The sequence below is a fragment of the Lissotriton vulgaris genome, chromosome 2_1, assembly GCF_964263255.1.
Source record: "Lissotriton vulgaris chromosome 2_1, aLisVul1.2, whole genome shotgun sequence".
NCBI classification, from domain to species: domain Eukaryota; kingdom Metazoa; phylum Chordata; class Amphibia; order Caudata; family Salamandridae; genus Lissotriton; species Lissotriton vulgaris.
In genome coordinates, this window is record NC_141687.1 from 698,182,512 (window position 1) to 698,205,165 (window position 22,654).

General features: G+C 47.4%; 1 protein-coding gene across 4 annotated transcripts in view; it reads right to left on the reverse strand.

The window, feature by feature from the left end:
• The window catches only part of USP47 (ubiquitin specific peptidase 47), a 1,494,847-nt gene that overhangs the window by 1,390,835 nt on the left and 81,358 nt on the right, over nt 1-22,654 (reverse strand). For all 4 annotated transcript variants that reach the window (XM_086955947.1, XM_086955945.1, XM_086955948.1 and 1 more), the window contains 2 exons: nt 14,645-14,848; nt 5,341-5,454 (listed from right to left, as the gene is read on the reverse strand). In XM_086955947.1, coding sequence (XP_086812073.1) covers nt 5,341-5,454; nt 14,645-14,848 — 318 coding nt within the window. The remainder of the gene's footprint in view (nt 1-5,340; nt 5,455-14,644; nt 14,849-22,654) is intronic.

A 22,654-nucleotide genomic window follows, 5' to 3' on the forward strand; every position in this document is an offset into this window, starting at 1 on the left:
ATCCAATGGGATGGTTCCTGGTTCTGTGAACGAATTAAAGAGATGAGTGAGCAACGGCGCTAGGGTAGTGCAGAAGGCCTTGTAGAAGGAGGAGGAATAGCCGTCTGGCCCAGGCGCCTTCCGCACCTTGAGACGCGCGATTGCAGTGACCACTTCCTCAATGCGTATGTCCCTCTCTAGCCATTCCGACTGTTCCAGCGCCAGGGATGGGAGTGTGACCGAGTCCAGGTACCTAGATGCGGCAGCGATATTCGGAGGCGTGCCCTCGTAAAGTTTAGCATAAAAGTCTCTGAACGTCTCTGCAATGTGCGTGTCTTCCATCGCCACAGACCCGTCAGTGCGTACGACTTCCTTCACCCTCTGATGTTGTCGGGCTATTCTGAGCCGATTGGCCAGTAATCGCCCACATCGGTCTCCACCGGTATAATAGGCATGTTTTAATTGCAGTGCCGCATATTCTGCCCGGTCTGTGTCAAGAGCCGCCAGGTGACCCCTCGCCACCCTGAGAGGTTTCCAGAATCTTGGAGCCCCCGTCCGCTGGTGCATGCGTTCGAGTTCCTATACTTTTAGAGTGAGTTCCTGCCTTTTTTCTTTTCGCATTCGATTATCGGCAGAGGAGATTGCAATAAATACCCCCCGAAGGACAGCCTTTAATGCGGCCCATTGGGTTGCTAGCATGGTGTCTGAGTTAGCGTTATGTTGTAGGAAGTCTTGCACGGATTCCTTAATCTGTTTCACTACTCATAGTCTCAGGCCTATCGGGACAAAGTTCAGGTCCGTAGAGTGTCAATGTAAAGGGTAACGTGGCATCGGCTCCCCTGCCCCTCCCCCCGACAGAGCTATATCATGGAAACATACCCCTTAGAAATGACACCTTACAGTTTGGTCGCTGTATTGTCAACCACCTCCTGTACTGCTGCCTCTCGCTCCTGTGCAGCTGTGATGGGATCAGGCTTCGGAAGAGACCTGGGGGACCGCCGCCTCCGCACAGTCTGCCACCCGCCACCAGAGTGCTGCGGGGCCCCGTCCTGTGATCTATGCGGGGAGGCCTCTCTAGACCCGATTTCTTCTGGTAAAGCAATGTCCAGCAACGCACATGTGTCTCGGAGTGATCCGAGTTGGTGTAGTGACCCCTTCCACTTAAAAATGAGGCAAAAAGGGTGACCCCAAGAGTATGGTACTCCATTGTCCCTTAGGAAGTTCGTGGCGACTCTGTATGCTTTCCGCTTCTGAAACGTAATGGTGGAGATATCTTGGAAGAGGGCCACGGAGTCTCCCCGGAAGTGGATAGGATGTTTCGATCGCCTCTCTCAAAATGCGTTCCTTCAGTGGAAAATCTGGGAGGAAAGCTAGGATGTCCAGAGGGGGGGGGGGGGGGGGCGGCGCGCTAAAACTCACCAGATAGCCCTAGGATCTCCCAGAACAGCTCCTGCAGGTAGTTGACCACACTGTTTCCTTCTGACTTTAACGGCACACCCCAGACCCGTATGTTGTTTCTTCGGGAGCGGTTCTCTAGATCCTCCGAGTCCGCTTGGAGGTCCACCTGCTGCTCCTGAAGAAGAAGGATCTCCTGCTGCAGCTGTTCTACTTCCATGCTGCGGGTCTGATCTGCTTTCTCCACTGCCGCCACACTCTCCCCCAGGCCATATACATCACGGCGGAGTTCTCGCTGCTCCCCCGGTAGTTCCTGCTTCAGGGCTTGAAAGTCGTCCCTCAGGGTATTGAAGAGGGAGGCCAGGAAAGCCTTTGTGATAGGAGCTGTGTCTTCGTCTTGGCTTAAGAGATGGGCGGGCGCCTTAGGGGATGGCGAAAACCTGAGCCTTCTCACCTTTTGGAGTGTTTTTGTGAAGCATATCAACAATGTTGCGGGACCCCTTGCGCCCCGCGGTAGCCATGATGCTGGTGTTCTACAATCGCCAAGTGTCCGGGTAAGGTTCTTTGGGAGGCAGCGGGTGTCACCACAGCGGCGCCGGGGGCAGAACTTGCTAAGCCCGTGAGTCCGAGGCGGCACCCGGGAACGTGCTCCGTCTGCTCCCCTGGGGGACTTCGGGTGTCTCCGGGAACCGGGCAGTGCAGATGCCCCTGTGTCCGAGTTGAGGTCCGGATCGTAGAGTTGTGGGGTCTTTCACTCCAGACAGCCGCGTTCCCCCCGTGTACCCCAACCACTCTTGCAGTCCGCAAGCTGGGGCGGGTGCCGGGACCGAAGGGCCTCCGTCGTTAAGCTACGTCCTCAGAGGTGTTCTGTTTTCCCTGGGGGGTCCCCGGCATGAGGGTGGGCAACCGAGGGGCAAATCGCAGTGAAAGGGTCCAATGGGCCTCAAATCAGGCCCAGGAGCGAGCTTCAATGCACTCGGCGGCTGTTTAATGTCCCACAGGACGAGAGCCTTGTATGCGGGCAGTGATCCCGCCTATGCGGATACAGTTTCGCGCCAGTGGCCGCCGGCGCCCTCCCGCAGTAGACCCGAGGCCTGGATCTAAATTTTCGGAGCCTCACCTGGGCGATTGAGCAAGTCGGTGGTGCAAGCGTCTCTCCTGTCGGCTCCAAGATTAGGTGCCAGTCTCACGGTGCATAGGGCCGTGCAGGCACTGGCACCCAGTTGCTCCGTCACTCCTGTGCCCTCAGTCGGCAGCCGGGGTCTTCACTGGGCTGCGGCCCGCACCTCTGCCTCAGTCGCCGTCGATCTCCACCGCCCCAGCAAAGGCCACTCTCCAGGCGACAGAACCCGCCCCAGCACTCCAGACCGGGGGGCCCGGCGCACCTCAGAAGGGTTCACGCCCACACTGGCCGTCAAGGCTGCAGCTCCGCTTCATTCTACATGGGCACCAGGCCACGAGCCGGGGACTCAAGTAATTCAGCAGCCCGCCCGGCTGCCCCCGAGAGCCTTTCTCCGTCGGCTTTAGCCGTGTTCAGACCCAGAGTGGCTCGGGCCGTCCGTCTGCTGGTTCGAGAGGTGCGGCAGCTGTGTGCGACCCTCCGCTTGCTCCGTATCGTGCCACAGAGCGCAGAAGTCACTGCAGGCGCCGGGCAGACCCGGCCGCCATTTCGCTGTCGCACAACGGCAGGGGCTCTCGTCGTCTGCTCTGCAGCTCCAATGGGCCTCGCAGCTCAGATGATCGAGCTGAAAGTACCGGAGCAAGGTGCTGTGCTTTGGAGCCGTGGAATTTATGATTTACGGGGCAGATCACACTATTATAAGGGCTATATGGGGATTAGGGCCGGGGAGCCTCTCAGGACACGTCTGGTCAGGCCGCCATCTTAGCCACGCCCCACTTGCAAAGGTTTTTTATGCAAGAGCCCTTCACCTACTGAGTAGGATTTTCCCTAGAGAAAGTTGCATTCAATTTCAATCGGAACATTTAGAGACTGCTCTATGCTGTGTGTAGGGGGCTATCTGAGGGTGTATAATAGTGATACAGAGGAGGTTCGAACTCAGGGCAAAAGACTGTTACCCATTTGAATCAGGAAACCATTCAGGGCGTTGTGCTCCCCTACCACTGCCAGGTGGGTCTGCTGGATCATGGGGGAGGCAGTTATTGAAGGTAATGTGTTTGGCACTCATTTCACCAGGGAGTCATGGCATCAAATGCCTTTTCACTGGAAGCAAAGCATGGAGGACATCATTAACACTGCAAATTAGATTCCACAGTCAAGAGGTTTTATTTCTAATCTGTGGTAGATTTAGCCTTGCTTGTGTGGTGGAAAGTTTCAATTGAGTAAGGGTATGGAGACGAGGATTATCCTACCCATGGGTTCTCATCAAATCCAAAAGCCTAACCTAGAAGCCAGGTTATTTTTGCAGAATTCAGCAGTTTATTATTGAACAGATACCAGTATTCTCCGTTTCAATGTAAATAGGTTTTTTGATTAGATTTCTTAAATAAAATTGTGCTGATAAAGGTTTTTAGTGATGTCTATATCAACTCTAGGTATTGACAGGATTGAGAGTTAGTTGTGATATTTTTTCTTTTGTTTGTGGTAGGAAATGAGCAGAAGATGGAGCAAAGGAAGGAATAGTGAGTCCAAAGAGGAGGCCATGCAAACAAAGAGGTAGGAAAGGAAGGGAAAAGCCCCCTTACAGAATAGCAAAACGTATACTGGCTGTAAATGTTGACTATTTCTTAGTGTTCCTGAGAGGTGTAATTACGGTCTGCGTAACAGGATGCTGCTGGAGAATAACATGGAGAAAGTTGATGCATAACCCTTGTCTCTGTGTCCTTAATATGTAATGGTAATTTGTAGAATGGGGCTAATCACCTGTGAGGGTGTCTAGGCGCTGAGTAGGGCAGGTCGGGAGAGGTGGTGGGGGGGTGGATCAGGCCTGCTTCATCTGTAAGAGGCTCATGTCTTAAGTTTCCTTCAGAAGTGGCATCCTCCGCTTCTGATTTTGATGCGAGGGAGGTGTACTCTAGCCTAGGACTTACATCGAAGGTGACTGGTGAGTTGGATAGAGGTTGAGGTTGTGGTTGAGGTTGAGGTAAGCTAGAAAGGTGTTGTGGGAAACGTTGTAGGTGTGGGTGAGTACTTGAACTTACTGTGTACCAGTCCAAGACAGAGGTGGCGATTGTTGAGGAGTGGAGAGATGTGGTTATCGCACAAGAATTTGAGGTAGAGTCTGGCATGGACATTCTGGGTGGTTTGGAGTTGGCATAGGACATGGGCTGGTATGCCGAAGTAGAGGGCTATTCCATAATCAAGTCTACTTGTGATAAGATCCTGGGTGACCGGATGTGGAAACATGATGAGGTGATATTGTTGATTTGACTGTGTTGATCATTCTGCTCATGGAGAGGTTGGTGACCAGGATGATACAGAGATCTTGGCAGGGTCCGCAGCGATGGGTGGGGGGCAGAGTTCGGAGGGCCACCAAAAGGTATCCCGGGGGAGTGGTAGTTGCTGAAGATTAGGATTTCGGTTTTGTCTGTGTTGAGCTGCAGTCAGTTGCTTTTCATCCAAGAAGCGACGTTGCTCATGCACTTGGCGAAGTTTGCTTTGGCGCTGCTGGTTAAGTCATTGAGGGAGAGGATGAGCTGTGTGTTGTTAGCGTAGGATACTATGTTGATGGCGTGGGTGCTGACAATGTTCGTGAATGGAGTGTTGGGCTAAGCGCCAATCATTGAGGGACTCCGCAGAGGAGTTTCTTGGGTTCTGAGGTGTGTGAGGGGGAGGAGTCTAAGTAATTGAGTTATGTCCCTGAGGAAGGAGGACATCCACTCATACACCTGAAACTTTCCTTTACGATGGCTAGGAAATTTCGTATTGTTGCTCTTTAGTCCTTTGACAAATGTATGAATGTGACAAGCAATACAGCAAGATAGAAAGTTGAAGAAAGGTTTGCTTACCGTCATTAGCTGAGGCTGCTCCCCATCTTTATCAGTCAGTTGCAAAAAATTCTTCTTTCCAGCTTCAAAGCCAACATCAACAATAGATTTGTCACTTTTGTAATCCAAAACTGCCTAACAACAACAAAAAGGAGAATTTGCTTCTTATCCCATGGACTTACTTTGGACAGCAGCAAAATACACAGACAGACATTAGACCCTAAATCGGCACTCGCAGCAGAACCAAGCTTGAAATCTCAGTCTAGATTAAATAAAAAAACGACCTAAAAATGGATAAGAGCCTTCCCATTTAAGGAATGATCATATTTTTCAAAGAATCAGTCATATTTTATGATGATAATTAATTACATCCTGAAATCTAGTATAGTGTTACAAAGACTGTACACAAAATCATAAAATATTGCCCCATTAGCTTAATCAATCCTCAATCTGACCATTTAATTCTATGTGTACACAAAAGTTTAAAGATTATAACTAATAGTAAGCAAGGCTCTAAAAGATGTCCTGACTCAAGCAAATTAGTAGCAGGATACTGAGAAAATGTGGATGATCAAAGAAGTATGATTCCCTCCAAGTGCCACAAAGGAACACATATGTATGAAAGCAACTGCCTGGGCTGAGGTAGAACAAGAAACCCATTTTAAAATGGTAGGCCTCCCAGAAAAGGTTAGTGGGGCTGTGATAGCCACAGCCCCAGCCCAAGCAGAATTCCTACCTAAAGAGGTTGAAAGGGCTATGATGGTCACAGTCCAGGCTCAGGCAGACTTCCCTGAAAAGGTTGGCAGGGCTGTGATGGTCACAGCCCAAACTCAAACAGATTTTAGTGTTGTGAAGCCTGAAACTATGGATCACTCCACTCATACAGAGAGCATTGGGGAGGAAGAAAAGTCTCCCTCCCACCAGACATAAGGTGAGAGTCAGCCTTCTCAGGGAACTGACCCTACCCCTTGTGAAGGAACTGCCGCAGAGGTAGTCAGGCCTAGCCTGGCAGAGCCTCTGATGTCAGTGGACCCTTCCAAGGTGGGACCCAGTCTGGAGCAGCTAACCTGCCCCTCTCTACCCTGCCTCAGCCAGCCCAGGGCTGCAGAGGTAAGGGAGGCCAGTGGTGGACCCCAAAGGGCCCCCTGTCCACAAAAACCACTGCATCAGCAGATTAGGGGCACCAAAGCTAGCAGCCCTAGCAAGGTGAAAAAGTCAAAAACTCCTGAGGGATCTCCCTTACACTTAGTTAGGACCCTCCCCCAGATGGATTCTGTTGGGCACAGCCAAACCTGGGACCCAAAAGGCCCCAAACCTGACTTGTCCCTCCAGTAAGCCAACAAAAGGGACCCAGCCTCCAGCTGTAGGCAGCCAGAGGTTGACCCTGAGAGCACAGTGCAACTCAGTCATGGAAAGAAAGGCATCCATGGTGGATAGTGATTGGATGAAGCGGAGCCCTACATTAGTGGAGCCTCATTTCAGTACTCCATCTCAACACCAGCCTTTTACTTTGCCAAAACACACCACAGGTACAGATTCCCTAGGTTGGAGACACTCTGATACCCCTAGGGTGAGGGATTGCTTAGTGGACCATGAGACAGGGGATAACCATGCTAGTGCAGGTACTTCCTTATATGGCCACTTAGGCAATATAGGCTTACCTGGTGAAGGATAGCCTGATCTCATTTCGTTTTGGGGGTCGGGAGGTGGGAGGGGCTTGTGTAGGAAGGTGGATACCGGACCATGGTTACCCCAGATTTTTTGCCTAGTGTTTAGCTGGTTTTCGACTTAGTTGGCCTGGGACCCTGCTTTTCAGGGCCCCAGGCTATCTGCTCTCTCTTTAAAATGGACTCCATGTACCCTAGGTACATCTCCAATTGGATACTGGGTCACCTTATGAGCCCCTGTACAGTGTACTATAGGTACCCAGGGCATAGGTGCATCCAAGGCTTACCAGGGGCTGCAGCATGTATTATGCCACCCCTGGCTGGCCACCCGAAACTGACACAACTGGCTGATCACTCAGCTGGGGCAAGGTGGTGTAATCACCCCTTGCTTAGATATAGTATACCTATATCTAACCCTACATCTGGACACATATGCACCTATAAGTCACTCCTATGGCAGGCTTTAACAATCCTGGAGGCAGAGTGCTTGGTTTTATGTGAGATGGTGCTCTAGCATGAGCTGAGCCTGTCTGCAGCTTTCGGAACCATGGCCTTATAGCTGTTCTAGGATATTGCCATACCATATACTCTTAAGTGCATTATGAACCTCGAGGTTCAATGCTATCTTTGGTTTGGCTTTATCAAAACATGTTGTGTAAGGTGTCATACGCTTTGGAATACTACCCCCTCGCCAGTCCTAGCGACGGGGGTAGCATTCCACCCTTCTAAAGGGAGAAGACATGTTACTTTCCTTAAACACGGTTAAATCTAACCAGAGCCTCAGCATCACAAAATGGATGCTGCTGCCACAGACACAAGTCTGGCCTCCTGCTGCTGACCGAAACTCCAGCAGGGGAGGCCTGGACAAAAGGTTTCCTATCACAGGGAGGTGCTAGCACCACCCAGAGAGGAGATAGTGGATTGGGGCAGGGAGGGCTGAATAAAACTAGACACTGCCTGGGGCACACAAGGTGTCCCATGCAAAGTCCAGTTCAAACCGGTGCTGGGGCACTCCAGCCCCAGCTCTGGCGCGAAACTGGACACAGGGAAAGGGGTATAACCACCCATAGGAGGGACCTAGCAGGAGACCCAGGCCCTTGATTTGGAATAAAGGTAGGAGCTGTGCCCATAGACATTAGATCATCCTGACTGAAACTTTGATACGAAACTGTGGACCCTTCAACATCCAACTCGACGTCGAAGACTGAAGAATCTCCCTTGTGGTCAAGGAGTGACCACCCTGCAAAAGCAGGCACCATCAGCGCTCAAAGGTTTTCTTTGTTGTTGCTCCCGCCGGAGCTCGAACGACAGAGACCGACAAGACTTGGATTCCCAGACTTCCAACAGCCCGATCCACAGCCCTAGCAAAGCTGTGACCCGTGGGGGCGACGTGAGACGTGGGACCGGCCATCTTGGAAAGCCAGCGAAGTGCTTCCTGTGCAGCTCCCGAGTCACCCTCGAAGCTGTGAATTGGGGATTGAGAAGCCCCAGCCCCGAGCAGCCTTTGCACCGAAGATCACCTCTCCACACTCACTGAGTGCTGCGTGGGGCCCTTTTGCATTTTTCCTGCTCGACGCGTCGTCCGGTCAATTGCCCGTTGGCTAGTGGCCTCTGTGACGACAAACCTTTGAATTTACACTGCTGGTCTGGTTGCTCCAGACTGGCCCTTGCTCCCCTGAAAAGGAGCAGCCCATCAGACCTTGCTGTTCTGATCCAGAAGCCATCTCCGATTCCTGCGTGGGTTGCATTTGCCAAGGCCTGTTGACTCAGATTCGAGAACCGACACTGCCGACAGCGAGAGCCTTCGTGGGACAGCCTGTGTGCACCTCCTGGTCGTTGTCGATACTTCCTGGTCCACGTGGCAGCGGAGACAAACATCACGACAGCACCTGATCGCAACCCGACCGCCTGGTTCCTTCCTGGTTCCATCCTGGTCACTGGCTAGTGACCCAAACTCTATCCCCTCTGCTTTCAGGTACTCTACATCTTCGATCCACCCTTGGATCCAACCGGACTCTTCTCTCCTGGTGGCCTGCAGCATCTTTTCCTCCAGGCTCCATAGAACTCCACGACAAAACCCGACGCACTTTGACACCTATGCACCCGCTTCCTGTGGGTGAGGTAACGAGAGTACTCCAGTGCTGTAGTGGTTCTGTAGTGGTTTACACCTCTAGTGTCCTAGTTTTAAGTGGTTAAGTTCTAGTCCAGTCGGAAGACTCCCAAAACTGTAACTTTCTCACTTTTACGCACCATTGACTTCTATTGGTAAACGCGGTTGCCTATAAACACTGCACCCGTATCCTGTGGGCCTCCCCCGACCTAACCTTTGTTAGTCCAGTGTAGCCCCAGCGATTCTCAAGGCCCTAGGCCTTTCCATTGTTCATGACGTGGTTCTTATACCACTATATAGTTATATGAAGTTCTTTGTTTAACGCTTGTGCTTCTGTCCTCATAAAGAGTACAGGGGATTATTCTAGTAATAAATACATATATTTTATAATATATAACCTGTGTGGTGTCCTTTCATTTGGTATTAAAGGGATTGCATATGGTAAAACAGCTGGCTTTACATGCCCTCTTGAGTTTAGCCTAAGACTGCTTTTGTCCATGCTACCAATAGGATAGCTGGTCTATAAGGTTGACTTACAACCAATCACCATAGGGGTCGTTTGGACTGGTGCAAGGAGCTCACTAGAATAGTGAACATCATATACTAGGCCGACTTCTCACAATTGCAAAAGAGGTTCAAGTATTAACCCTCTCCCTGACACAACGATGAGCAATTTCTACGGTAAGTGGAGAAAACCTGTTTTTGGGTACAAAGAGAGAATGTAAAAATAAGGGGTACTGGGTGCCTTTTGGATGAGGAACTCCGATACATGTTTTGTAAGCCAGCAATTCTCCTGCCCTTTTTTCTACAACAAAGGCAATCTCTTCTTGGATTTGTGGTGGGGTCTTTGGATAATCGTTTGCGGTGATCATTGAGTACTACATTAGTCATTGTACATGATGTTGGATAAATTCACAATAGGTTTCCTTTGCCCACCGGCTTTATTACTGTCGATTCATCTGACCATGCCTTCATCTTGTCCTTGGTTGTGATATAAAAAATGGTTTGTTGGACATCAACCAGGGAGTCTATTTCACGGGTTACGGATTTCTTAAATGGTAACACCTAAGGAGGCATTTAAAAGGAAGGGGCTTGAAAGTAGACTTTGGACTTGTCTTCCTGATATGGTTATATGCATGCATGGGATGTGTGCAAGTAGGAGTCCTGAGGAGTGCAGGATCCAGTGGACAATGAATGCAAGAATGACTCAGTCGTAAATTAATGGGATTTGGATTTTTCTTGTCCCCGGACATCGAATGGTCAGGGTCGTCTGACGCTGTGGCCGCCGTTCCTACCGGTCATAGCAACACAAGACTTCTGGCGAATTATCACCCGGCGTTTTAACCTCAAGATGGCACCTGTGAAGAAACGGACCTGCTTTTGAATGCCTCGCAGCAGATCCATGGGAACTTTTACCGAACTACCTACCTCCTACCCCTCCCCGCTCTACTCCTCTCCTCTTTCCTGCTACTACCCTTTGCCCTCACCTGTCCTTGCCCTAGTCCCCACCCTGTTCACCTGTGAATTTGCTGCGTCATTTGAGAGCTAGCTATTTTGTCTGATGCCCGAAGGAGCTACCTGGTTTAGCTATAGGGGAGACAGGTCGGGGATTCCCTCTTCGGACGTCACCTACCCAGTCAGTCTTTAGCCAGACTTCCTTTCGTCTCTCCTGTCGTCTCCTCCCGCTTCCTCCCTCTATTTATATCTCTCCTTCTCTCCTCTCTCAAAGTACTGAGACTGAACTATTTTGTCTGATGCCCGATGGAGCTACCTGGTTTAGCTATAAGGGAGATGGGCCGTGGATTCCCTCCTTGGTCGTCACCTACCCAGTCGGCCTTTAGACAGATTTCATTTAGTCTCTCCTTGTTGTCTCTTCCCCTGTCCTCTCTTTCTCACCTTCCCTGTTCCCTCCCCTCTACGCTCCATTTATTTTGCCCTCCCTGTTATTTAAATGTTTCCCATTGAGACCTAGCTATTTGGCCAAAGCCCGGTAGCTATAGAGGAGATGGGTTTTGGGACTTCCCCCTCGACCGTCACCTACCCAGCCAGTCATTGGGCAGACCTTCCTTCGTCTTTCTGCCGTATCTCCCTCCTATCCTGTTTTTCTGCGAACCTCTTTCCTCGACACTTGAGACCGAACTACTTTGTCTGATGCCCGATGGAGCTACCTGGTTTAGCTATAGGGGAGATGGACCGTGGATTCCCACCTTGGTCGTCACCTACCCAGTCGGTCTTTAGACAGATTTCTTTTCGTCTCTCCGTATTGTCTCTTCCATTATCCTCCCTTTCTCACCTCCCCTGCCCCCTCCACTACTTTTCTCTCTCCTTTCTCTCCTCTCCTAATTGTATTGCCTATTTTTTGGGATTTATTGTGTAATTGTTTAACTTTTTCTGTTACATTGTTGATTTTCTGTTATATTGTTGATTCTCATGTAAAGCTCTCTGATACCTCCGTGTCTAGCCAGCGCTATATAAAACTCTTTAAATAAATAAATAAAATAAATAAATCTCTGGGAGTAGGTACAAAGTCCAGCCCCTTGTTCAGCACTCCAACACCGTCAGGATACACTTACTATAGTTGATGGTAATCACTTGACAGGTTCTTATACCTTGCTCGTGCTCGAGTCCTTTGTGGTACTATGTCCTAGTTGGACGTCCCTATCTTGCCATGATAATCCTTTTTTCTTTCCTCTCCCTCCTTCTTAAAAAAAAAAATACCTGTTTGGATGGAACTAAGGGAAGTTGTTTTGGGGGGGGATATCCACTGTTAATTTTGATAGTGCATTATTATGGCCTGGGTGCAATGTTAACACAATCACGACGTGCCGATGCTAACCTTTTAAGGAAAACACCATTGTTTAAACAAGTAGAGCAGCATTATGGCACATGGTAACCACCTGTTAATCTTTAGATATGTATCACGGCGTAGGTATACCAAATCATTATTCACGACCTCAGAGGGTGGGGGGAGCGCTGGGGGGGGGGGGGGGGGGGGGGGGGGAGAGGGGATGGTGGGGGACTACAAACTCAACAGGGTTCTAAAAGAGGCCACGTTCCTATATGTGTGAAAAATACCATTAATATTTAGAAAGGTATCATGACCCGAGTATATCAATCCATTATTCAACCATACCCAGTCTCCCAGTGCCTACAACCTCAGAATTACCGTAGAAATAGCTCATCGGGTGTCGCGTGGGTGGCACATTCCACTGTGCGGACACAATCCAAGTGCCGGAACTGTATTTCCGACAACAAAACACTGCATCAGGACACCTAAGATTGTACCAGCAGCTGGATGGGGGGCTTTCTTTAGGTGTAGAGGCACAATGGGCCTCTTGACGTAAGTTGGGCGAGGGGTGGGAACCACAGGGGCTGCGAGCGCTGACCCAGTGTTCATAGGATTTTTTGGGGATCCCATTGCCACCAATGAGGTACAATTACTTTAGAATTCACTAGCGAGGAGATCAGAGTGTCTCCTTTTGTTAACAGTGATGGGTTAAGTTGGGGGGGGGGGAGGGGGGGAAGAGTACTTTCCCATCCATGAGCCCCACACGGCATGCTCCTTGTAAGGAATGAGGAAGGGGGTTTTAGATAATTAACCATTGGGCGCTGAACCGGAGGTTGAGTGGAGCTTCTTTCACTGAACCTAGAACATACCTTTTGGATACTCCAACCCAGTACCGAGCATAAACGGGACACAGGAGATATGTATGATAACCTTCCTTTTTTCACAATACAACAGATGGCATAAAGAGTAGGACCTCTCAGCAGAGGTGTTATTATGATAACTAGTTTATTCCATTCTGACTAGTGCGTGACTATATAGGACATCGTCTCCACCAAGGACCAGGTGGTTTAGTACACCATAAGTTAGGGTAAGAAAGTTTGAAGTTTATATGGCATGTATAATGCCTCACATAACGTGTTTGTTGCTAGCTTGCCTCATCTTCACTAACGGCCCCACCAGACCGCCGGGGATGCCTGGCCTCACCCTGGAGATAGGTGAAGACAACAAGGACCCTCTGGGTAGTATATAGACTCCTAGGGCAGGGTAGCAACTGGTGTGAAAAAATTCCTAGGACGTCTAAGTGGACAGTGTGAACAATCAGGTAAGGTCAGTGGTCAAGAAGGAATAATCGGAAAATTAACAATGTTTATATAAAATATATATTTTTAATGAGTATTCTTTAAAAATCATATTGTGTATGACCAGGAGGTCAAACCATATGATAAAGGTAAAAGGTATTTCAATTACATACAGTTAAATCAACATCTAACATAAAACTTAAATACAATGGGACAATACAATGGGACCATCTCTCAGGGAAGCCAGGAAGGGTTTCGCAGCGGTCGAAGCGCCTTGGGACCCTACGGGTAAGTAGTGCGCTATATAAATGCCAATACATTTACATTACATTGTGTGCTGTGTATTCTCACGAGTGCTACATGCGAGTCACTTTGTCTCTGCATGTATAAATTATTGGTAGACCATTTGCTTCTGGACTATTATCAATAATAGTCACATATATTTTTAGGTATAAACTATAACAAGGTAGGATTCTCCTTGTGTTTATAATTCACTGGTCATAATGGTGAATAGGTCAGTCATTAAGGGATCCATGGCCCTGATGGAATGCCTGTGACCGATTAAGGCAACAATTAAGTGCAGAAACATGTTTGCATAATGAGATGGATTGAGTAATTGAGCTCTGGGTCCATCTAGACATCAGTCTGTAGACCTACCAGAGGCTGCCTTCAATAAAGGTGATGGCCTGAGCACCTCAATGCATTTTAATTTAATCTGTATCACGCATTATCCAGTAGTACTTCACCCATCAGCAGTTTAATATAGGGTTCACAGCAACAGGTTTAGAGGACAACAGGTTTAGAGACAACCACTTTTAGTACCTCTTTGTATCTCAAAAGGTAGTGAGGAATTGCCATTGATTCTGATGAACACCATGGGTTTCTTGTATCCCAAAGTACCATTTCGCAAAATCTGGAGGATATACCCAAGATGCCCCTAAAAACCACCAACTTACTTTGTCAAATACTTTTTTTGCATCAAGCAATAACTAGATAGCAGCCTTTGGGAATTTCTGGATTGCCTGTAACGTACAGGCTTTCTTTGATATTATCACAGCATTTCTTCCAGTTAAACAAACAGAAATTCATGTCTGGGAAAGCAAATCAGATATCGACTACTGGCCTTCTAGTATTCGCAATAGAGAGGATATAGCTGTGGGTACATGTTACGTAATTTCTAGGAACATTTCTAAGCCTTTCACATGTAAATAAGAAGGAGTATACAGAGAGAAGACAGAAAAGATTACACTAGGCTGTCCAAATACCTTCCCAATTAAAGGTCGAGTGGAAAAAAGCAATTGGGTGAAACACACAAACTGGTAATATATAGGCAGAATAGAGTAAGGAGAAAACGCTCAATTCCTGCAACAGTCAAAACTATTAATGAAAAAATAAGGTTTAAAAACCACGGTCTACATCTGCTTTAAAACATTTAATTGCTGAGCTAACCATGAGCATTTACCTTGTCAGCAGCACTGGCTCCATTTCCCCAAGTCAAAGAAAAAGTTCCATTAACATATCGTGCTTTGCAAGACACATCCTTAAAAAGCTGCTTTAAGGAGGTGGAAGCTGGTAGGTTTAAGGTGATCCGCTCATTCACCGTTTTAGGATTGGTAGTATCTTGTACAATGCACAGAACTCGTGGCTCATCAGCAGCATTTTCAATCTGAAATTAAAAGAAAACATTTTAACACTCAAATGAATGTTAAAAGGCCTTGCTAAAAATTTAAAAAGAGAATGCAAACACTTCATGCCCACTGTACATTAAATAGCATTTAGTACACAGAACAACACTGCACAGTTCAAATGAATAACTATCACACTGAATGGTGACGAACTGATGACATCCTGGAACAGCTTTTATTTTACAGTTATGCAACTAAAGTCCAGCAAGAACAAAGTTTGACCCAAAGTGTGCAACATGCAGTGAAAAACACGTTCTCGGATTCAGATTTCAAACCATAATGGTTACATCCAAGTGGCACCTCATGCAAGAGATTGTGAAAGTACAGATGGTGCTTAAAAATTAAGAAACATCAAGCATACAATTTGTGGTCTTGCTACATGCCACTTCAGTGGTCTGTCATAAGTAGAACTGAATGCATGACCACAGAGTGTACTTTGGTCAGCCTGCTCCTCAGGATTGGATGGTTTGCTTGTTAGGTCTATTCTAGGCAGAACATGCACTGTCTGAGGTTTGCTGTAATCTCCTCTATGAACTGCGAGCACACCCATCGTTTTTTTATTAACTGGTTCTTTTGGTTGCGCTTCGTAAATCCTTGGTTTTCATAGGTGCATTGGCTTTATTGGTCTTGCCTTTTGCTGTTTAGTTCACTACCATGGCTACTGGCAATGTTACATGTAGTTGTTTCCTTCAGTTTATTTCTGTCACTTACGGCGCACTATTTTTTGTAGTTGGTGGAATGGAAAGACTCCATTCACACAACTGCCCCCCACTGCCTTTTGATTTAGAGTACTATTGAAAATAGGTTTGTAAATCTTGTCGCCTTTCTTCAGACCTGCCAACTCACACGGTGCAACCATATGTCTCACTATTTCGCCTACCTTCACCCAGTCAACTGTAGAGGAGTCGATATCACACAATGGCAGGGAATACGAGCTGAAAACCACTCTAAACTGGAAATTCAGCTCGTTTTCAGAAGCAGTAACCTGCCGATGTCCAATAGGTGTGAAAACACCCCAGGAAATCGGCGACAGCCTGAATGACCTTTTGTTTTTAATTTTTTAGTTGGGAGTGGGGCTTGGTGAGGGTCAGAGTGCCTCTTAGGTAGCTCTCAGCCCTTGGCGTTGCCCCCGCACATGGTGGCAATAATTTGTAAGTTGGCAGGTATGTTTCTTCAAAACACAAAATATGATGGACGGAATGTTGCACATTGGCAAAACAATCACCCACAATCACAGATCTGGATTTAATCCATCGTTATTTTGCTCACCACGCCACCCCAGTTCGGACATGGCCATATGCAAATCAGTCTTGACCCTGTGCCTTATGGGAACAGTCCAGCCCGAACTGCCAAGCCATGTCTTCCCTGGACTGAAATCAAGCATCCTAGCACTGGTTTCTGGCCATCAACCGTTATCAGCCAGGATAGCTTGACTCCAGTGTCGTAGTGACCACGGGACCCACGTCTGGGCATACTCTTCCCACATAGGGCAAACAGCAAAACACACAAGATGATGGACGGAATGTTTCACATTGGCAAAACATTCACCCCATTCACAGATCTGGGTTTAAGCCATCGATATTATGCTCATCACGCCACCACAGTTCAGACATGGCCATATGCAAATCAATCTTGACCCTGTGCCTCATGGGAACAGTCCAGCCCTGGGTTTCAGCACTCCATCTATCATTTCTTTGTTTTTGCCTTGTTCGCCCTAAGTTGGCAGGGTATGCCCAGATGTGGGTCCTTTGCTCACTTTGCCACTGGATTCAAGCTAGCCTGGCTGATGAGGGCTGTTAGCCCGAAACCGGTCCCAGGATGCTTGTTTCCGGTCCAGGGAAGACATGGCTTGGCAGTTCGGGCTGGATTGTTCCAATGAGACACAGGGTCAGACTGATTTGGATATAGCTGTGTCTGAACTGGGGTGGCACAGTGAGCTAAAGAATGATGATGGATTCAACCCAGATCTGTGCCTGGGGGTGAGTGTTTGAAAAGTTTCAGCACTCCGTCCATCATTTCTTTGTGTTAGGTATGTTTCTTTAGCACAGAGGCTGCTTTAATGCTTTTATTTTATCAGCACAGCATCCCCCACAGCTGGTATTCAACACTGCAAAGACTCCAATATGTAAAGCATTTGGGTCCCTCGACATTGCACCTCAAGAGTGTCTTCTTTCAGGCTGAAGTTCTTGAAGTTACAAGGTTAACGCAGAAGCTTCCTTCTAGCGGTTGATTTCACTGTATTATTGGGGTTTTAAGTGGCATCCGTTAAACAAGGAGTTGTGATTTTCATTCTTAAAGGGGGTGCTTTGAATAATTAGCCCTGACTTTTTTGGGTGTAGGTTGAAGAGAGCAGGGGTTGTGGGTGTTAATACTATGTTCTCAAACTATGGGCAGAGCTGAAGCTTTCGGAATAAGACTGCGCTTGCTGCTGTGGTTGCTCAGAATGAAATAAGCTCTTTTGTACAACACTTAGCTTATTTGGGCGTCCGTCATGGAACGGATCTCTTTATTGAAGATACTGAAAGCCACCCCGGCCATCAGCAAGCAGTTGCTACAGTAGTTAAAGCTCTATAAAGGCCACGCATGTCTTGGGGAAGAAGAGAATTATTTTCTTCATGGGGTGTCAGTAAAAAGCTACATTGTGATGATTAGCCATTTGTTTACCGGATGAGGAGCATGCTTTTGGTCAAAATAAATGGCAAAAGAAAATTAGCAATCAGTGTTTTACTCTAACTTGTGGTAATACACTAATATCTGACGCAGGTAGGTACAGGGTAATGCTGATTAGGGTTCAGCAGCCGGAGGCACGCCTGGCTTTAGTACCATGGCCCCTTTGGAAGGCTACCTCAGCAGTTTCACACAGAAAAGCTACCCAGCTCCAGTGCACAAGTTTTTTGACTCATGCAATTTTCATACTATGGAAAGTTTGAACATGATGTGCAGAGTCAAGTGTACATTGCAAACATTGGTGAATCTGCGCACTGCAAAAATACTGAAATTCCCCCGTGGTCAATTTATACTTTCCTATGTGGCATGGCTCAAAGTCAATCAGTTAGCCTTCATATTGACACAGATACAATAAAATTAGTTCTCTCATTTTAAATATTTTATTAGTTTTATTCTTATTCTGTAGTGTATCAAAAATATTTTTTTCTTCTTTCTAAATCTTTTCCTTATGTATTCATCAATTCATAAACATAAGTTATAATCAGGTCAACATTCAAATACAGTGAGAAATACCTTTATCTTTACAATGTATTTAAAAACAAGTGATCATACAGTGAAGAACAAGACCGTGTCAGCCACACACCAACCGCCATACACACTTACTCATTCATATATCTCTACACACTTTCCAAACCCAAAAACAATTTCTAAGGTTGAGGTAACACAGATATTATTTGTGTATTTACATGTCCTTCGAATGAGGTTAAGTTACAGGTACATTATACTTTGTTTGTAATTTCAGGTACCTTGCACACACACGCTGAGGGGGAGAATAAACTTTTTCTTATCTGGTCCTGAGGAAGGTGGTCAGAATCCACCGAAACGCGCATAGACCTGGCGTGGAAATACACAAATAAAATCTGCAGTACTGGCTAGAGGAAAGTTGTGTTCCTAAAACTAGTCTTACAGGTGATGCAACAGAAAGGATTACCTCCTACACGCCTCAATCAGCTGTGGCGGTTCCTCTTCATGGGCAGAAGTGCGTCGCCCCACTTGCTGCGAGCGCAGCGGTAAACATAGAACAATAAAATGGCCATTACCATTTCATTACTCTGTGTGCCTCCGGCCGTAGCAAGTGGATGGTGGGGGTGTGTCAGTTTCCTACAGATTGCAGAAGGACGTTGGTGCTCAGTACGCATGTCAGACTGGTAGTCTCACATGCTTACTTCAAAGCCAGCAATCCCAGCGTTGTAAAAGAACGGAGGGATTGCATGCAGAGGCCCCCAGCCTCGAAAGAGAGCTGGATTAACCTGCTTCAACCAATCCTAGAGCTATTCTGAGGCTCCAGGATTGATTGGATTTGTGTTGCTCCTAGTCACCCCAGGATCGGCGGTGAGAGGAGAACCGGATTGGAGCGTCCGGTGGTTGGCAGCATTTATGGTGGGCGCCTCACCATTAATGTTGCCAGCCACCACTCCTCAGCAGTGAGTTTTGTCCTACTATCCTACGATCTAATAACGGCACATTCATCTCCAAATAACGTTTGGCTTACGTCGTTTCGGTACCTTAATGTTTGCATTACCTAGTGTTTCCCCACCTGCAGCACATGAGAACTGCTACAATATGTTTGGTTTGGAAGGTTCCAAGAAAATCCGTCACTGCGGTTTTGTTATGTAGCAGTGAAATATGACGCCCCCTTTCTGCTTGTGCCCTTAGCCCAGAGGTCTTCAAACTTTTTTAGGTTGAGTCCCCCCAGCTGCATTTATTTAGATGTTGGGCCCACACACCACTTGACAAAAAATTCTGGAACCTGGTATTCTACATAATCGACCGTCATCCGCATTTCACAGTCCATATCTGGCTAATAATGTTAAACACAGTAAGAGTGTTTAGAAAACTGCAGGTTTGCGAGTTGGTGTGGTGAAATGACAGAGGCTTACTACACAGTCCAAAACTACATTTTTCAAGATGAAATATGTGCAAATTATTACGGGTTCTCCACTTAATTCTTGCAAAGCCTCCTCAAAGAAACTTCTGTGGTCAATAAAATGAGTACCATTCAAAGACTATGCTCTCCACTGAGAAGCACTGTCCAATGGCATTAAAAAAACAATTTCAACTCTGGCCATCCTAAGCAGCACTGCCCCATTCTCACCTCCCAGAAAAAAATTCCCCATTCCTGCACTGCCCATCCTACCACAGCTTCTCTTTCCATGAAAAAAAGCGGTTGACACCCTCTGCCAAGCATTGAGGTAAGCAGTTTATTTGATACACAGGTTGTATCCCTGGCAGAGACGTTATAAGACATAGGCAACGTGGGCTCTGGCCCAGGGCCCCAGCCTTTAAGGGGGACCCCTGATAGAGCCAGCTCTGTTCTGGAGAGTCTTGACCCTGACTATCTTGAATCATTCTTAAACAGATTGTTTTAAATAACATTTTCCTTTAATTTATTTTTACTGTGGTGATGTGTGAGAGTCTACTGAAGACATTTTGCAGACAAATGTATAAGTTTCATGCAACACCCATAAAAAAAGTGTATTTTAGAACAAAACATTACTGCAGATAATCTCTGTGACACCCTCCCATTTCTTGTGTGTGCAGTGCTATTAGTGAGCTGCCGCTGTGTTACAATATTGAATACACACGTCACTATGCCGGACTATGAAATGTCAACACATTTAGAATTTGGACCAGTGTGCCAGTGCACGGTCAGTGACCAGACCGAAGCGGGCATGAAAGAGCTGAAACTGGATCATAAATTCAAAGCTGTTCTGAATATGGCCTCCCCAAAATCCTTAAGATGTCCCTGTTCCCTGGACCTGAGAGTGAGGCAGGTGTCTTCTTTGGGACAATGGTAGTGGCCAGGATTTCTGGGATCAGGTGAAGCAGGTCGCTCCTCTGGGGTAGTGATTGGTACAAGTTCATCCCTGGGATAGACTTTGAGGCTGTAGGCTTTCTCCTTCACAGCCGATGAAAAGGAACTTCCTACTTCTGTAGTGCTCTAGACAATGCATTTTTATCATAATGCTTGTGATTTGCTTCTGAAGGGTGCAAGTTTGAAAATATAACAATAGGCCAAAGGATACCCAGTGTCTGGGATGTGTGACCTAGGAGGTTAATTTCCCAGCTGCTATGCCTAAAAATGTCAGGTGTATACCATATGTAGAAGGGTGCCCTGGGGGGTACATTTTAGTATGTTGCTGTATTTATGGATGCTCTGGCGCAAGATGCAAGACTGTCCCAGGAGTGTGAAGATTGGAGAAAAGGGCTGTATTTGGAGGTGCCTCTCTGAAAAGGACAACCCTGCACCATATCTAGGTGAGGGACTAGGATGCTGTGGTTAGAGTAGGGTGCTAAACCGGAAGATGCAATGCCTCTGCCTATCGAACAATGGATGTTGTAGGGGGCTTTAATTAGGGTGTTTTATGCCTGAGGGTGCCAGGCTTCAATCAAAACTGCCCAGTGAAGTAACCGAACGTTTACTGGCAGAGGGTTATAAAACTGCCAAACAAATAAACAACAGAACTAAAGAAAGAGGCAGACATTAAGTGAGACAGTCAAAAATAGGATAAAGGGAGTATGCGATGTTCACTATGCTGTTAAACCGAAAGTGAGCATACTACTTTCACGCAAGCAGATGCCCTATGAAGGACTGTCTGTTCGCTTTCTCTTCAGATCGGACTTACCTGTTGGTGATTTTAAAATGCTCAGAGGCATAACCCTTCACAGCGAGGCAGCACGCTTTGCAACCAGCAGGAGTGAAGAAGTGCCACACTATCAAAAGGTAGCAGTATGCAGGGGCTTTGTGCACGCAAATTTCGCGGCACTTCCTGCAATCTATGGTGCTGTCCACTTCATTGGTGGCACGTCAGTGCTGACATTCCTATGTGCTAATCGGCTGCTGTTCTCTATACCAAAAGCCCCATTTTTAAATGGGCGCAAAAACAGGCGCGCAACGCCCATTGGACTTTAGGGGCTTCTCTTTCGCCCCCTCATTCCACCCCCCCCTCCTGCGTCTCTGGGTGGCAGCCTGGGGTGAGACAACTTCAGCTTCGCAGGCACACACACAGCCGCACCAGAGTACTTCACAGGTCTTTTAAAGACCTTTTGCATGTTAATGAGGCGTTGATGGTCTTCACCCCTTAGGACCCCTGCAGCTCCACTCTGCCTCTCCGCCGTGGGAAACAATGAAAGGTGAAATTTTATGGTGGAGTTCGCGCCCCCCCTGAGATGAAGTTGCGCACCCCCAGTTTGAATAACTCTGCCTTAGACTGTAAATTAAAATGAATGCCCTAGTGGGTTTTCCTTAAACAACATCAATTGCAACAAAAGTCTATAAATTGTAGGCCAAAATAATGTGTATTTATTTTTGTAGAAATGGTAGCATGTTGCTCTTTAAATGAATATGTTTAAAAGTAAAGTTTGCCATACTGCTATTGTTACAATAATTAAATTGTGGATGCATTAACAATTGATGTGTGCACCGATGGCTGGTAGTGTGTGTGCTTGGTGGAACATGCACTGATGGCGTGTGTGCCTGGTGAAAGCGTGCACTGACATGCTGGTGGTATGTGTCTGATGAATGCGTGCACTGACGGCTGGTGGTGTGTGTGTGTGTGTGTGGTTGGTGAAAGCGTGCACTGACGGCTGCTGGTGTGTGTGTGCCTGGTGAAAGCATGCACTGACGGCTGGTGTCGTGTGTGTGCCTGGTGAAAACGCGCACTGAAGGCTGGTGGCGTGTGAGTGCCTGGTGAAAACGCGCACTGATGGCTGGTGGTGTGTGAGTGCCTGGTGAAACACGCACTGACGTCTGGTGGTGTGACTGGTGGGAGCGTGCACTAACGTCTGGTAGTGTTTGTGTCCGGTGAAAGCGTGCACTGACGGCTGGTGGTGTTTGCGCCCGGTGAAAGCGTGCACTGATGAAGGATGGTGTCTGTGCTTGGTAAAAGTGTGCACTGACCGCTGGTTGTGTGTGTGTGTGTGTGTGTGTGTGTGTGTGTGTGTGTGTGTGTGTGTGTGTGTGTGTGTGTGTGTGTGTGTGTGTGTGTGTGTGGTTGTTTGAGTGGTTAAGAGTGTGGTTACGTGTGTGGTTACATGTGTGCGTGGTTACGTGTGTGCAT